The 16,271-nt window shown below is 44.4% G+C and overlaps 1 protein-coding gene across 5 annotated transcripts in view; it reads right to left on the bottom strand.

Annotated features, from left to right (window-relative positions):
• The window catches only part of LOC112253027 (protocadherin-15), a 285,586-nt gene that overhangs the window by 159,442 nt on the left and 109,873 nt on the right, over positions 1-16,271 (bottom strand). For all 5 annotated transcript variants that reach the window (XM_042323590.1, XM_042323591.1, XM_024424885.2 and 2 more), the window contains 2 exons: positions 8,597-8,705; positions 8,325-8,437 (listed from right to left, as the gene is read on the bottom strand). In XM_042323590.1, coding sequence (XP_042179524.1) covers positions 8,325-8,437; positions 8,597-8,705 — 222 coding nt within the window. The remainder of the gene's footprint in view (positions 1-8,324; positions 8,438-8,596; positions 8,706-16,271) is intronic.

Raw genomic sequence — 16,271 nt, 5'->3', positions numbered from 1 at the left:
AACTTAAAACAAATGCTTTAATCTGGGATGAATGGACGCTAATTAAAATGGTTAGCTAGCAGTTCAGTTTCTGTTTTGAATGATACCACAGACTTTATTGTTTATATCAGGGTTGGCCAACCCTCTTCCTGTGTGCAGGCGTTTGTTCCAGCCCTATTCTAACACACCCAATTAAAGCTAATCAAGCTCTTGATGAACAGCTGATTGGTAGAATCAGGTGTGTTCAGTGGCATGCATTCATCGATGTCAAGGAAAGCTAGGCTTCCCCACACATTTTACCCCCCACCAAATTATAACTTATCTTTCGACTCTCTGTGTTTTCATAAATTTCCTTAAATTCGCAAGTGGCTGAATCTATCTTACCGGAGGAATCATCTGAGCGAGGAAAACAATACCCATCTGTCTCAGCATGTGTAGCGCATGTATCGGATGCTGTCTGGCCAAAGAGAGTATGACATGTTGCCACATGTAGCATTTGATTGATTGATGCCAGCGAGCATTTTGCCTCCCATGATGAACATTTTTAGTTGAGCTCAACTCCAGATGATACTGGCGTAGCAAAACCACCCCTCAAGGGAGGCCAGTATGGATTTGGCTTCACACCAATCAAATCACATCAAAAGTAAAATGTATTTGTCTGAATTTGTATATATATTTCTGGTCCACTTCTGTTATTGTCCTGCAGTAGCTGGCTAGCTAAAATCAACCCTTTCTTAACTCATGGATGGAGATATGGATTTGAATTTGAGGTTCCGTACAGGACAATGATTATTACTGAGTTTCTAATCTGACCATAAATTCATACATTGTGCCACTGGCCTGAGACGATTGAAGTCTAGATGTAGTATGCTCAAGTTAACTAGCTAGCCAATTTCACTGGTTCCTTGTTGCCCATGTGAGATAGTAAGGCTAGCAAGCATTTTATCCTGGTAGCCTACAGTCTAGGACAATAAAAACAAAAAATGTGTACTATAGGAGGATGACATTTATGTTCATCTAGTCTGGGTGAGTTAACATGTTTTTTCTACTTGCACACATGGAGTAGGCTCACAAGAATGGCGCGAGAGAAGATGGCTGCCGTTTTACGGGATCCTAACCAATTGTGCTATTTTGTGTGTTTTTTCACGTTCTTTGTAACTTATTTTGTACATCACGTTTCTGCCACAGACTCTTATAACCGGAAAGAGCTTCTGGATATCGGAACAGTAATTACTCACCTCAAACTAAAGACAGATGTTTTATTTAATGAGTAGGACGCAAAGGATTTACCTGACCAGGTCCAAATCCCCGTCATTCACATCAAGACACCAGTACAGGGGACGCAGGTCGGAATGTCTTGTGAATTTGTCGGGGAGTGGGTAACCAGTCTCTACCATCCGTCCTATTGGACACGTGCAATCATTGGAGAATAAACTGGATGAGCTCCATTCAAAACTATCCTACCAACGGGACATTAAGAACTGTAACATGTTTCACAGAGTCGTGGCTGAAATAGGACATGGATAATATACAGTTGGCTGGTTTTTCCGTGCATCAGCAAGACAGAACAGCTGCCTCCGGTAAGAAAAGGGGTCAATAGCAGCTGGTGCTCAAAATCAAATATTAAGGAAGTCTCAAGGTTTTGCTTGCCTGAGGTAGAGTATCTCATGATAAGCTGTAAACCATACTATTTACCTAGAGAGTTTTCATCTACATTTTTTGTAGCTGTCTATTTACCACCACAAACCAATAAGCAAACAAGAAAATACTCATCCAGAGGCGGCTCTCCAAGTGGCTGGGGACTTTAATGCAGGGGAACTTAAATCCGTTTTACCAAATTTCTACCAGCATGTCACATGTGCAATAAGAGGAAAAAAATCACTAGACCACATTTACTCCACACACAGAGACACGTACAAAGTTCTCCCTCAATCTCTATTTAGCAAATCTGACCATAATTCCATCTTCCGATTCCTACTTATAAGCAAAAAATAACGCAGGAAGTACCAGTGACTCGCTTAATACGTAAGTGGTTAGATGATGCAGACGCTAAGCTACAGGATTGTTTTGCTAGCACAGACTGGAATATGTTCCGGGACTCATCCGATGGCATTGAGGAGTATAACACATCAGTCAACGGCTTCGTCAATAAGTGCATCGATGACGTGGTCCTCACAGTGACCCCAACCAGAAGCCATACCCCAACCAGAAGCCATTGAAGGTAACTTGCCAAAATGACTACCAACCCGTAACACTCACGTCTGTAGCCACGAAGTGATTTGAAAGGCTGGTCAGGGCTCACATCAACCCAGAAATCCTAGACCCACTCCAACTTGCATACCACCCCAACAGATCCACAGATGACACACACTATTGCACTCAACACTGCCATTTCCCACCTGGACAAGAGGAACACCTACGTGAGAATGCTGTTCATTGACTACAGCTCAGCGTTCAACACCATAGTGCCCACGAAGCTCATCACTAAGCTAAAAAGCCTGGGACTAAACACCTCCCTCTGCAACTGGATCCTGGACTTCCTGACGGGCCGCCTCCAGGTGATAAGGGTAGGCAACAACACATCTGCCACGCTGATCCTCAACACAGGGACCCCCAGGGGTACGTGCTTCGTCCCCTCCTGTTCTCCCTGTTCACCCAGAGCCCTTCATAAGGCGAATAAAATAGAGGTTGACTCTTCCCATCCACTCCACTCTGAATTCCAGCTCCTTCCCTCTGGCCTCAGGTACAGACTACCTAAGGTTAAAAAATAGGGCCAAGTACTCTTTTATTCCGAATGCGTTTGTGCAACTTAACAAAATGTTGGACTAATTGCACTTAGCACTTGCACTATGAAACTGCACTTACCCTCCCTATTTGTTTGTAAAAGTATGCTATTTATTTTTCATTTTTAGATGTGATATGTTTTATGACTGCTGCAAGATGAATTGCCTCTCTGAAGACATTAAACGTTTTCTGAATCTGAATTTGTCCAAGCACGACTCCAACACCATCATTAAGTTTTCCAACGACATAACGTTGGTAGGCCTGATAAATGAGACAGCCTATAGAGAGGAGGTCAGAGACCTGGAAGTGTGGTGCCAGGACAACAACCTCTCCCTCAATGTGATCAAGACAAAGGAGATGATCGTGGTCTCCAGGAAAAGGAGGGCTGAGCACGCCCCCATTCTAGTCAACGGGGCTGCAGTGAATTTGGCGCATGTGACAAATAAAATTGGATTTGATTTGACTCACACACGCACAGAAATATAATCAGCACCATAGACAGCCACATGATATTTAGCAGCGTTGATTGGACTAAATTGTTTGTGGTATCTTGATTTGATGATGTTGAATTGTTTAAGTTGAAATGCTGCTGGAATAGCTGAGAAAGTGTTCCTGTTTTCTTTGTGCTGACTTGGGGTAACTCGCTGTGTTTCTACATCAGTAGCTGTGTAGTAAACCGTTGGAAATATTAACTGTTTGTTACGTGCAATATGTGCAGACTTCACCGGACTGATGCGGCTCTCTGGTTATGTGATGTGTTGTTAAATTTATTCCACCACTGAAGACATTAAACGTTTTCTGAATCTGTCCAAGCACGACTCCAACACCATCATTAAGTTTTCCGACGACACAACGTTGGTAGGCCTGATTTATCTTTTTGTTGTCACGGCCTTATTGTATATCATGGTGGCCTATGAACAAACGGGTTATAGAGCAAACATAGCACGACATAGGTTGTAATATGGCTTCCTCAGTGATTTTACCCACGCACCGCTACTGAGTGTGTTTGAGCTGGGCTGAAGCAAAGACCTGCACCCCTAGTAGCTCTCTTAAAAATGTGCCTTCTCATGCTGCTCACTGTGGAAACCAGTTCAATGGATAAGTGCATCCAAATCATATAATTTTGTAATGTGGATCTTTGATGTTAAACCTAGCTATTGACAAGCATTCACAGCAATCAGACACGTAATCTAAATGTCAGCATTCGTATTTGCTTGAGGCAATCATAAAACTGTGTGCACATTCAATGCACCATTCAACATCCGATTAGAAAGTTCTGACAAAGACCAGGACATGTTCAAAACATTGTCTTTCTGGGGGGACATAAATAACCGTCTTAATTTAACCCAGCAGCTAAGAGATCATCATTGTACCGTGTACACACATTTGTACTCAACATTTTTTTTTGTACTCAACAAACCATGTCGGTGTCTTGTGTAATGGACAGTGGATAATACGATACTGTAACCAATCTATGTGAAACAAACACAGGGGCGTGTTGCTTCCATTGTTTTTGCATTTATTGCAGCACAGTTGGTGGGGGAAATTACTACAGTAACATGCCACATTAGCACGCATCAATTTGCATGTCGCTTCAGCCAAGTATCACATGAGCTTTTAGTGATAGTTACACTGTAACCTAACACGCGTGTGAAACTATATCCTAGCATGGATGATGAGCCACCGATTGTGTGCAGTCATACAGTCAGACCACCATAATTCCTCAAAAATATATTACACAATTACTTGATCTAAGGCAGTTCCTACACAAATGTTGTTTCATTGCAAGTGAACCTGGCAAGGAGAGGATGAGAGGCGTAGAGGAAGGGAGGAGGGAAGGCGTAGAGGAAGGGAGGAGGGAAGGCAGAGAGGTGACCTGAATACTATGATGCCATCATGCTAGCAGAAGGAACCTACTGACCCACCACGCTAGTATGTACTGTAGATTTTCTGTAGTCTGAAGATCCAAATAAGAGATCACAGAAACTACGTTTCCATCCACAGTTTTTGTGCGAGTAAAGTCATACCATATAAAAAAATCACAACTGCTGTGATGGAAACAGGAAGTTTCAGTATAACTTTATAAATGCCGACATCATTCGTTCATTCGACATGGTGTTATCTTTTTGGGTGGTGAAAGTGCTTCTTTCTTGATGCTCCTTTCCAATAAATATTGAGGGTCTAATTCTGATGACTTGATGCTTGAGTGTTTGACAACTGAAAATATTCTTGCTCTTATCAGTAATAATCTCATCATGTAGACTAGCCCACCCGCACTGTACAGTATATACCCGAGCTGTTGGCTAGAGCGTACACGCCAAGACCAAAGGAGGCACATTTGCTATTTATTAACGCAACAGTTTTTGTGACAAAACTATCGGTTTAAAATGTGATGGAAACACATTGAACTTTAGATTTTTATTCCGTACATGAAATCTTAAGCGAAAAAGTATATTTTGTGTGTACTACGTCATCACACACTGATTTTTATTCACAAGTTCGTTCAGTGGAAACACACCACTGGTGGAAAAATTCACATATCTTCTTTATGCTGATTTTAAAATATTTGAATGAAAAGTCGCCAATTAGATGTAAACCTAGCTACTCACAAGAAAATATATTCTTTAGGACATTCTCTCTGTTTTCTTTTTAAGGTCGGAGTACCTGTGCATAGAATCTATAGAATTGCATAGAATCTATAGAATTGAATAGAATCTATTGCAAGTATATTGGAGTATAAAATAAAAGATTCCCCTGCTCATTGCTTGCTTTTCAACTTTCACTTTTGGTGTGCTGCCTCATCTGTCCATATTTCTCATATCCTCCTGCTGCCCAGCTTGAAGAGCACTCCTTCCATGTCTACCACCACCAATTTATCTGTACATCTTCACTGTGTCCATCTCCTGTGACCACCCCCACCTCCTGCCCATCTCAGACTGATGAGATTGGACAACCATCGACCCACCACCCACTTCTACCCTGTGGTTTCTCCCTAGGATCTAATCTACTCTCAGGAACACCGGAGGGAAAATGCTTTTAGAAGGAGGAGATGGGGAGAGAGAGAGGCAGCGAGTGAAAGCGTTAGGCAGATAGAGAGAGGGTTGGAGGGAAAAGGATGATGAAGTATGTTCCCTTGTGGTTTGTCTCTTTAGTAATGTCCCTGTTTCTGGGAGGCAGTGGTAAATTACCTGTGTTCCGTTGGTAGAACACACCAGGCTGCAGGAAACTCTCTGCCACCTACAGTCACTGTTTATCACTCAATCTTCATTGCCCCCACCCCTCAATCCCCCCCCTCTCTCTATTTCTCTTGTTATTTTTCTTTCCCCTTCCTCTGTATTGATCTGACTATTATTGTCTCCTCCTCTTTCCCCATCCATTCATCTCACCCATCTTTATTTTTCACTTTTGTCCTAGCCACCCTCTGAGAGAAAATGGCTTTTTCCAATGAGACATCAGAATCAATGATAACATTGGTGCAACATGTCCTTGGTGCTGAACATTCTACAACAAGTGACAATAAAATACAACAATGTTATACTATTTTCTCTCCTCCAGGTATCTCGATGTATAAGATCTCAATGTATTTCAATGGCAGTAGGCATATTTGTAAAGCAGTATCTGCTAGCCAACCTAAAGAGCAGTCTCCAGATACCAACCTATAATTCTCTATCTTCTTCCCTGCTGTCGTGACGTTGGCCTGGGGGTAGGTTTATGACAGTCATAAATACCTCTTCCCCCCTTTTCCCCTCTCTACCCTACTGAGGTTACATTTGCCAAAACCCTTGGTTAACAGAGATTCGGGGAACATCAGAAGGTGGGGGGAAATGAACTATATTCTGGTAATGCGACCAATTGAACATATGCGGTGGTACTTAATGAATATGATGTCAGTTCGGTTGTCATCTGAGACATTCTCATCAATGAGAAGATGACATAAACTCAACACATCAGAGTTATCGGATTCACATGGAATTATTGTTCAATTTAAATATTTGAATATTTGAAATTATTTGTGATGGGATGAAATGTGATTTTAGCTTCTAAAATGTGAGATTTGGGTTTTCATAAGATAAGGCTGCTCAGTCAGGGGCCCGCCCTGTGAAGGGACATGGGCTATACAACTTTTCAAACACGCCCTCCTCTCCCTTCCTATATAAGCCCTTGACGACAACATAACTTCCTGTTCCGGGGATGTAGGACGACGGTCCTATGTCAGAATGGTTCAGAATGGTTCAGATAATAACTACAGAATGAAGCCAACATCAGCGTGAGCTTTGGTTTGCGAATGGTATGAACGTTGAACTCTTATTCACTACAGAAGTGCTACCTCCTAGCCGTTGAGTTAGCAACCGCAGCAAACGCAGGTTAGGAAGGAACAGACAGAGTATGCCGTCTACCACACAACAACGTTACTACAACGTCTCCAATTGACCACCAGAGACATTCTTCAAAGGACAAAGGACTCGGTTTGGCAACACGGCCTTCCATCTACCACCAACCTACTGAAGCGCAGCTCAGAGTAAATATTTATTGCATTTTCCTTTTCCAAATGGGCGGTAATTTAGAATGCATACGATACTGTATTTACGATAGCCCAGCTTCTTCCCTTTGTTCCTCAGTCTTCCCGCTCCTTCACTAATCCCAGCCCCTTTTCTTTTGTGTAACAAGCTGTCATATCTGTTCCGCCCGCTAGGGACATTTTCCTTTATGACGTAATTTGTAATCAAGTTATGATTAATTGTGTGTATGTGTAATTCTGTGTGATTAGTTAGGTATTTAGTAAATAAATATTTAAACCCAATTTTGTATTGCTGATTCAACTTGTTAGCCAGGGTTTGTGCAGATAAAATAATTTACAACTTTCAGATGAGACTGAATTAAGACGACGATTGATATTGACTGCTATTGATGTAAAATATTACTAGGTCTTTAAGAGTTTATCCGGACAGCTCTATAAATATTATTTTGTGGTGCCCGACTCTCTAGTTAATTACATTTACATGATTAGCTCAATCAGGTGATATTAATTACGGAGAAATTATTTTATAGAATAGAATGTCATATCACTTAATCCAGCATAGCCAAAGACAAGATACTGCTGATACCCCCAGCACCAGTTCCATCTCTATGTGACTCAGCTAGATAAGCCTGACATCGCACCATAGACAACTCTCCTGGCGACACAAAACATGCTCTTCACACATCATCACTCTCTCCTCTCCTCTGTGTGGAGATCACTCTCTCCTCTGCTCTCCTCTCTTTGTGCATGGCAACCTGATCAGTGCTCAGGGGCTACCGTTTTAAATGGAGAGAGGTTCTGGTGGGTGGATGATAGACTGCTCTGTTCATCACCACAGGTAATCCCTAGTTCTGATCAGGATTCATAAGAAGGCTACAGCAACAATTCCTATCACATGTTCCTAAATTACTGACACTTCTGTAAGTATTGGTTTTGTTGCCTTTTGTCAGGCTTAAAGGCTGACTAACCTTACCCAAATTCTCTGGTTGATAGTGTGATACATGTTGCACCTTGATTTCAGGTTAAAGGTGGGTTTGCTTACTTTGATGATGAGGGTAAATTTGGTGTACAGGTCTCTGCTGACTGGTTTCAAGAGGAGGAGCTCTGCGGTCGTCTTGTTCAGGGAGAAGTAGTCTGGGTACTTTGAGGGCTGGCCTGAAGTAAAACAACACGCACAAATAATCTGTTTTTGTGCTTTTGGGCATGAATGGTGACCATTGATAAGACATTAGCAATTAAAGGATCAAAGTGGAATAGTGGAACTGATCATGCAAACATGCATGTGTGTGACTGGTAGCTCTGTGAGGAACCTACCAACCAGTATGTAGTAATGGATCCCTGGCCTTTTAGATGGGGGCTGAATGTTCCTGTCCATGTCCACAGCTTGAATAGGTGGGGTCACCCCCAGCGGGTTCAGTTCACTCTGAAAAGGAGGGAGGAAGGAAGAGGGGGGAGTCAGTAACCAATTAACTGTGTTAGTAGTTTGTATCCCCATTACACTGTTAAGCCTTTTGCGAACAAGGGAAACGTGACAAAATGCAAATAAATGTTCAATATTAAATATCATAAACAATATATCAGTATTATGGCTTTGTTAGATTCAGTCCCCATTCACACAGTACACTACTGTTAACACAATAGGCTAACAATCTAATTAAACAGCTTTTGGTTTCTTCTTCCTCAGAATTCTCACCAACATGCATAATAGTACCATACATCACAGCTAATCTGTTTGTTGTGCTGTAGGCTAGGCTACTTCTCTTATTCACGCACACTCATTGCTAATAGACACCCTTAGCACTAATTAGCTTGCTCTGCATTTCCCTAGTGTACCCACATATGGCTAATACAGTAAGTGGATGTGTGCTTAGCGGTTTGCGTTGTACTTCCCAAGCACAGGAAGGCACATGGCTAACCAACAGCTCTGGCAGAATCCCTCCCTTGGGGAAAGTATTTATATCCCAGGGTCCACTGTAATCCTTATTCCCCCGCACGCACGCACGCACGCACGCACGCACGCACGCACGCACGCACGCACGCACGCACGCACGCACGCACGCACGCACACACGCACACACACACACACACACACACACACACACACACACTCCACCACTTTTACAATGTATGGAGGTGCGCTAAATCAAATCCCTCTAGCTCTGCACAATGATGATTAGCTATAATACTCCTCCAGCAGCCATTCTCGTGAGGACTCCAGAGCAGATAGCTAATACCCCTAAGGGAGCAAATAAATACATATCAACTCAATAAGGTGTGTCTAGCCTCTATAATTACATACAATACACTCATCAATTATTCATTCAGAGAAAAGCCTCACCATACAGCATATGAATTTGCAGTGCCTTTAGAAAGTATTCACACCCTTTTCCACATTTTGTTGTGTTACAGCCTGAATTCAAAATGGATTCAATTGAGAATTTTGTGTCACTGGCCTACACACAATACCACATAATGTCAAAGTAGAATTATATTTTTAGAAATGTTTACAAATGAATAAAAAATGAAAAGCTGAAATGTCAATAAGTATTCAACCCCGTTGTTATGGCAAGCCTAAATAAGTTCAGGAATAATAATGTGATTAAACTCAGATTATAATTGCATTATTATCTGTGTGTGCAATAATAGTGTTTAACATGAGTTTCGAATGACTACCTCATCTCTGTACACCACACACAATTATCTGTAAAGGTCCCTTAGTAGAGCAATGCCTCACAAATGAAGGGCACCTATTGGTAGATGGGTAAAAAAAAAAAAAAAAAAAATGAAATATCCCTTTAAGCATGGTGAAGTTGTTAATTACACTTTGGATGATGTATCAATACACCCAGTCACTACAAAGATACAGGTGTCCTTCCTAAATCAGTTGCCAGAGAGGAAGGAAACCGCTCAAGGATTTCACCATGATGCCAATGGTGACTTTAAAACTATTAAAGAGCTTAATAGCAGTGATAGGAGAAAACTGAGGATGGATCAACAACATTGTCGTTATTCCACAACACTAACCTACATGATAGAGTGTAATGAAGGAAGCCTGTACAGGATAAACATATTTCAAAACATGCATCCTGTTTGCATTAAGGCACTAAAGTAAAACAGCAAACAACGTGGCAAAGAAATTAGCATTAATTCCTGAATACAAAGCTTTATGTTTGTGGCAAATCCAACACAACACATTACTGATTAACACTCTTCATGTTTTAAATAATGGTGGTGGCTGGATCATGTTATGGGCATGCTTGTCATCAGCATGGACCAGGGAATTTCGTTAATAAAAAGAAACGGAATAGAGCTAAGCACAGAAACATTTCCTGAGGAAAACATGGTTCAGTCTGCTTTCCAACAGACATTATGAGACAAATGCACCTTTCAGCATGAACAATAACCTAAAACACAGGAACAAATTTACACTGGAGTTGCTTACCAAGATGACATTGAATGTTTCTGAGTGGCCTAGTTACAGTTTTGACTTAAATCGACTTGAAAACCTATTACAAGACCTGGAAATGGCTGTCTAGCAATGATCAACAACCAACTTGACAGAGCTAGAATCATTTAAAAAAGAATCATGTGCAAATATTGTACAATCCAGGTATGCAAAGCTCCTAGAGACTTACCCAGAACGACTCACAGCTGTAATTGTTGCCAAAGGTGATTCTAACATGTATTGACTAACATGTATTGTTTTATTTTTCATAAATGTCCACTATGTCATTACATATTATTTTGTGTGCAAAAAAAGTAAGTTATATAAATTTTAATCCCACTTTGTAATACTTTCTGAAAGCACTGTAGTAACAATGGTTTTACTGCAGCAGGTACAGTTTTCCAAGCAACTACCAGAAAAAAGCTGATAATATAGCCTTGCAATCTAGGAAGGCTGAACAAACTCTGCAAAACAAATTCGGTAACATTTTATAATAACCCCTGGTCATAAAGAATTGATAAAATATTGTCAATTGCATTTTAAACATGTATTAATATTTTATCTTATATTTACGAATGTTAGTAAGCTATTCATTAATATATCTATAGATATACAGGACCAGTCAAAAGTTTGGTCACACCTACTCATTCCATGGTTTTTCTTTATTTTTACTATTTTCTACATTGTAGAATAATAGTGAAGACATCAAAACTATGAAATAACACAAGGAAGCATGTAGTAACCAAAAATGTAGTAGCCCTATTTGGTAAAAGAACAAGTCCATATTATGGCAAGAACATCTCAAATAAGCAAAGAGAAATGACAATCCATCATTACTTTAAGACATGAAGGTCAGTCAATACAGAAAATTTAAAGACATTTGAAAGTTTCTTCAAGTGCAGTCGAAAAATGATCAAGCGCTATGATGAAACTGGCTCTCATGAGGACCGCCTCAGGATTTGAAGACCCAGACTTACCTCTGCTGCAGAGGATAAGTTCATTAGAGATACCAGCCTCAGAAATTGCAGCCCAAATAAATTATTCCCAGAATTCAAGTAACAGACACATCTCAGCATCAACTGTTGTTGGAGACCGCGTGAATCAGGCCTTCATGGTCAAATTGCTTCAAAGAAATTACTACTAAAGGACACCAATAAGAAGAAGAGACTTGCTTGGGACAAGAAACACGAGCAATAGAGATTAGACTGGTGGAAATCTGTAATTTAGTCTGATGAGTCCAAATTGGAGATTTTTGGTTACAACCACCGTGTCTTTGTGAGACGCAGGGTAGGTGAACAGATGATCTCTGCATGTGTGGTTCCCACCTTGAAGCATGGAGGAGGAAGTGTGATGGTGTGGGGGTGCTTTGCTGGTGAACACTGTCCATTTTACTCTGGTAATAAACTGTAAACCTGTAACGGTTTTCTAGTGGTGATGAAAGAGAGTCGGACCAAACTGCAGCGTGTCGATTGCGATCCATGTTTAATATAACAAAAAAAACACGAACTTACAAAAAACAATAAACGAAACCGAAACAGCCTATCTGGTGCAAACTAACAACGAGTACACATAGGACACTAAGGACAATCACCCACGACAAACTCAAAGAATATGGCTGCCTAAATATGGTTCCCAATCAGAGACAACGATAAGCACCTGCCTCTGATTGAGAACCACTCCAGACAGCCATAGACCTTGCTAGACAACCCACTAAGCTACAATCCCAATACCACCACCAAAACCCCAAGACAAACACACCACAATTACAAAAACCCCATGCCACACCCTGGCCTGACCAAATACATAAAGATAAACACAAAATACTTTGACCAGGGCGTGACAGAACCCCCCTAAGGTGCGGACTCCCGAACGCACCTCAAAACAATAGGGAGGGTCCGGGTGGGCGTCTGTCCATGGTGGCGGCTCCGGCGCGGGACGTGGACCCCACTCCTTTAATGTCTTAGTCCCCTCTCCCTTCGTCCCTGGATAGTCCACCCTCGCCGCCGACCATGGCCTAGTAGTCCTCACCCAGAACCCCACTGGACTGAGGAACAGATCGGGACTGAAGGACAGCTCGGGACCGAGGCAGCTCGGGACTGAGGGGAAGCTCGGGAGTGAGAGAAAGCTCAGGAGTGAGAGAAAGCTCAGGAGTGAGAGAAAGCTCAGGAGTGAGAGGAAGCTCAGGAGTGAGAGGAAGCTCAGGAGTGAGAGGAAGCTCAGGAGTGAGAGGAAGCTCAGGAGTGAGAGGAAGCTCAGGAGTGAGAGGAAGCTCAGGCAGGTAGATAGATCTACCAGCTCCTGGCTGGCTGGTGGTTTCAGCAGATCCTGGCTGACTGGCAGATCCTGGCTGACTGGCAGATCTGGAAGAGTCTGGTTGACTGGCAGATCTGGAAGAGTCTGGTTGACTGGCAGATCTGGAAGAGTCTGGTTGACTGGCAGATCTGGAAGAGTCTGGTTGACTGGCAGATCTGGAAGAGTCTGGTTGACTGGCAGATCTGGAAGAGTCTGGTTGACTGGCAGATCTGGAAGAGTCTGGCTGACTGGCAGATCTGGAAGAGTCTGGCAGACTGGCGACGCTGGGCAGACTGGCGGTGCTGGGCAGACTGACGACGCTGGGCAGACTGACGACGCTGGGCAGACTGGCGGTGCTGGGCAGACTGGCGATGCTGGGCAGACTGGCGATGCTGGGCAGACTGGCGATGCTGGGCAGACTGGCGATGCTGGGCAGACTGATGGCGCTGGGCAGACTGGCGATGCTGGGCAGACTGGGGGCACTGGCGGCGCTGGGCAGACTGGCGGCACTAGCTGCTCCATATAGGCTGACAGCTCTGGCGGCTTCTTACAGACTGACCGCTCTGGCGGCTCCGTGCTGACTGGCAGCTCCTTGCAGACTGGCAGCTCCTTGCAGACTGGCAGCTCCTTACAGACTGACAGCTCCGTGCAGACTGACAGCTCCGTGCAGACTGACAGCTCCGTGCAGACTGGCTGCTCCATGCAGACTGGCTGCTCCATGCAGACTGACAGCTCTGGCTGCTTCATGCAGACTGACAGCTCTGGCTGCTCCATGTAGACTGGCTGCTTCATGCAGACTGGCAGCTCGGGCTGCTTCATGTAGACTGACAGCTCTGGCTGCTCCATGCGGACTGACAGCTCTGGCTGCTCCATGTAGACTGACTGCTTCATGCAGACTGGCAGCTCGGGCTGCTTCATGTAGACTGACAGCTCTGGCTCCTCCATGCAGACTGACAGCTCTGACTGCTCCATGCAGACTGACAGCTCTGGCTGCTTCATGCAGACTGGCAGCTCTGGCTGCTCTATGTAGACTGGCTGCTTCATGCAGACTGGCAGCTCGGGCTGCTTCCTGTAGACTGACAGCTCTGGCTGCTCCATGCGGACTGACAGCTCTGGCTGCTCCATGCAGACTGACAGCTCTGGCTGCTCCATGCGGACTGACAGCTCTGGCTGCTCCATGCGGACTGACAGCTCTGGCTGCTCCATGTAGACTGGCTGCTTCATGCAGACTGGCAGCTCGGGCTGCTTCATGTAGACTGACAGCTCTGGCTGCTCCATGTAGACTGGCTGCTTCATGCAGACTGGCAGCTCGGGCTGCTTCATGTAGACTGACAGCTCTGGCTGCTCCATGCAGACTGACAGCTCTGACTGCTCCATGCAGACTGACAGCTCTGACTGCTCCATGCAGACTGACAGCTCTGACTGCTCCATGCAGACTGACAGCTCTGACTGCTCCATGCAGACTGACAGCTCTGGCTGCTTCATGCAGACTGGCAGCTCTGGCTGCGCTGAACAGGCGGGAGACTCCTGCAGCGCTGTGTCGGAGGAAGGCTCTGGCTGCGCTGAACAGGCGGGAGGCTCCGGCAGCGCTGTAGAGGAGAAAGGCTCTGGCTGCGCTGAACAGGCGGGAGGCTCCGGCAGCGCTGTAGAGGAGGAAGGCTCTGGCTGCGTTAAACAGGCGGGAGACTCCAGCAGCGCAGGAGAGGAGAAAAGCGCTGGCTGCGCTGAACAGGCGAGGCACACTGAAGGCCTGGTGCGTGGTGCTGGAACTGGTGGTACTGGATCGAGGACACGCACAGGAAGCCTGGTGCGGGGAGCTGCTACCGGAGGGCTGGGGTGTGGAGGTGGTACTGGATAGACCGGACCGTGCAGGCGCACTGGAGCTCTTGAGCACCGAGCCTGCCCAACCTTACCTGGCTCGATGCCCACTCTAGCCCGGCCGATACGAGGAGCTGGAATATACCGAACCGGGCTGTGCACCCGCACTGGAGACACCGTGCGCTCCACAGCATAACACGGTGCCTGCCCGGTCTCTCCAGCCCCCGGTAAGCACAGGGAGTTTGCGCAGGTCTCCTACCTGGCATAGCCATACTCCCTGTAAGCCCCCAAGAAATTTTTGGGGCTGACTCTCGGGCTTCCATCCGCTCTGCCGTGCTAGCTCCTCATAATGCCGCCTCTCTGCTTTTGCTGCCTCCAGCTCGGCTTTGGGGCGACAATAATCTCCAGGCTCATTCCAGGGTCCTTTACCGTCCAATTCCTCCTCCCATGTCCATAACTCCAGGTGGTGCAACCTCTCCCACTGTAGCTGCTGCTGCTCCTGCTGCTGCTGCCTCTGTTGCCTCTTCTCCTGTTGCTCCTTTGGGCGGCTACACTCCCCTGGTTTAGCCCAGGGTCCTCTCCCGTCGAAGATCTCCTCCCATGACCAGAAATCCTTGGTGAGCATCTCCTTTTTCGGCTGCTCCTGCCTGTTGACACGCCGCTTGGTCCGTTGGTGGTGGGTGATTCTGTAACGGTTTTCTAGTGGTGATGAAAGAGAGTCGGACCAAACTGCAGCGTGTCGATTGCGATCCATGTTTAATATAACAAAAAAAAAACACGAACTTACAAAAAACAATAAACGAAACCGAAACAGCCTATCTGGTGCAAACTAACAACGAGTACACATAGGACACTAAGGACAATCACCCACGACAAACTCAAAGAATATGGCTGCCTAAATATGGTTCCCAATCAGAGACAACGATAAGCACCTGCCTCTGATTGAGAACCACTCCAGACAGCCATAGACCTTGCTAGACAACCCACTAAGCTACAATCCCAATACCACCACCAAAACCCCAAGACAAACACACCACAATTACAAAAACCCCATGCCACACCCTGGCCTGACCAAATACATAAAGATAAACACAAAATACTTTGACCAGGGCGTGACAAAACCATTGACAAGCGTTGTACTCAGAGTCTGCGCACTGGTTCAACTGCCCAGAATAGATAGATAGCTCTGGAGGATACATATCCTCTTAATATACAGTATCATTATATACTATTAATGTTTTATATCAATATATTATCTTAGTATGAATACATGGCTTATTCTTAAAAATAGAAATAAGTGTTCTTTGTTTATGAGAAGGATAATTAGGTTGTGGACTGTAGTGGACTGGAATAATGTGGAATGTGGAATAATGTGTGGAATAATACTCCCTAACTTGACTGATAAGAAGACCTTTGAGAGGCGTGAAGGAGTAC

Source organism: Oncorhynchus tshawytscha, linkage group LG06 (assembly GCF_018296145.1).
Source record: "Oncorhynchus tshawytscha isolate Ot180627B linkage group LG06, Otsh_v2.0, whole genome shotgun sequence".
NCBI classification, from domain to species: Eukaryota; Metazoa; Chordata; class Actinopteri; order Salmoniformes; family Salmonidae; genus Oncorhynchus; species Oncorhynchus tshawytscha.
The sequence above is the reverse complement of the archived record's forward strand: the minus strand, read 5'-3'. Positions and strand labels throughout refer to the sequence as shown.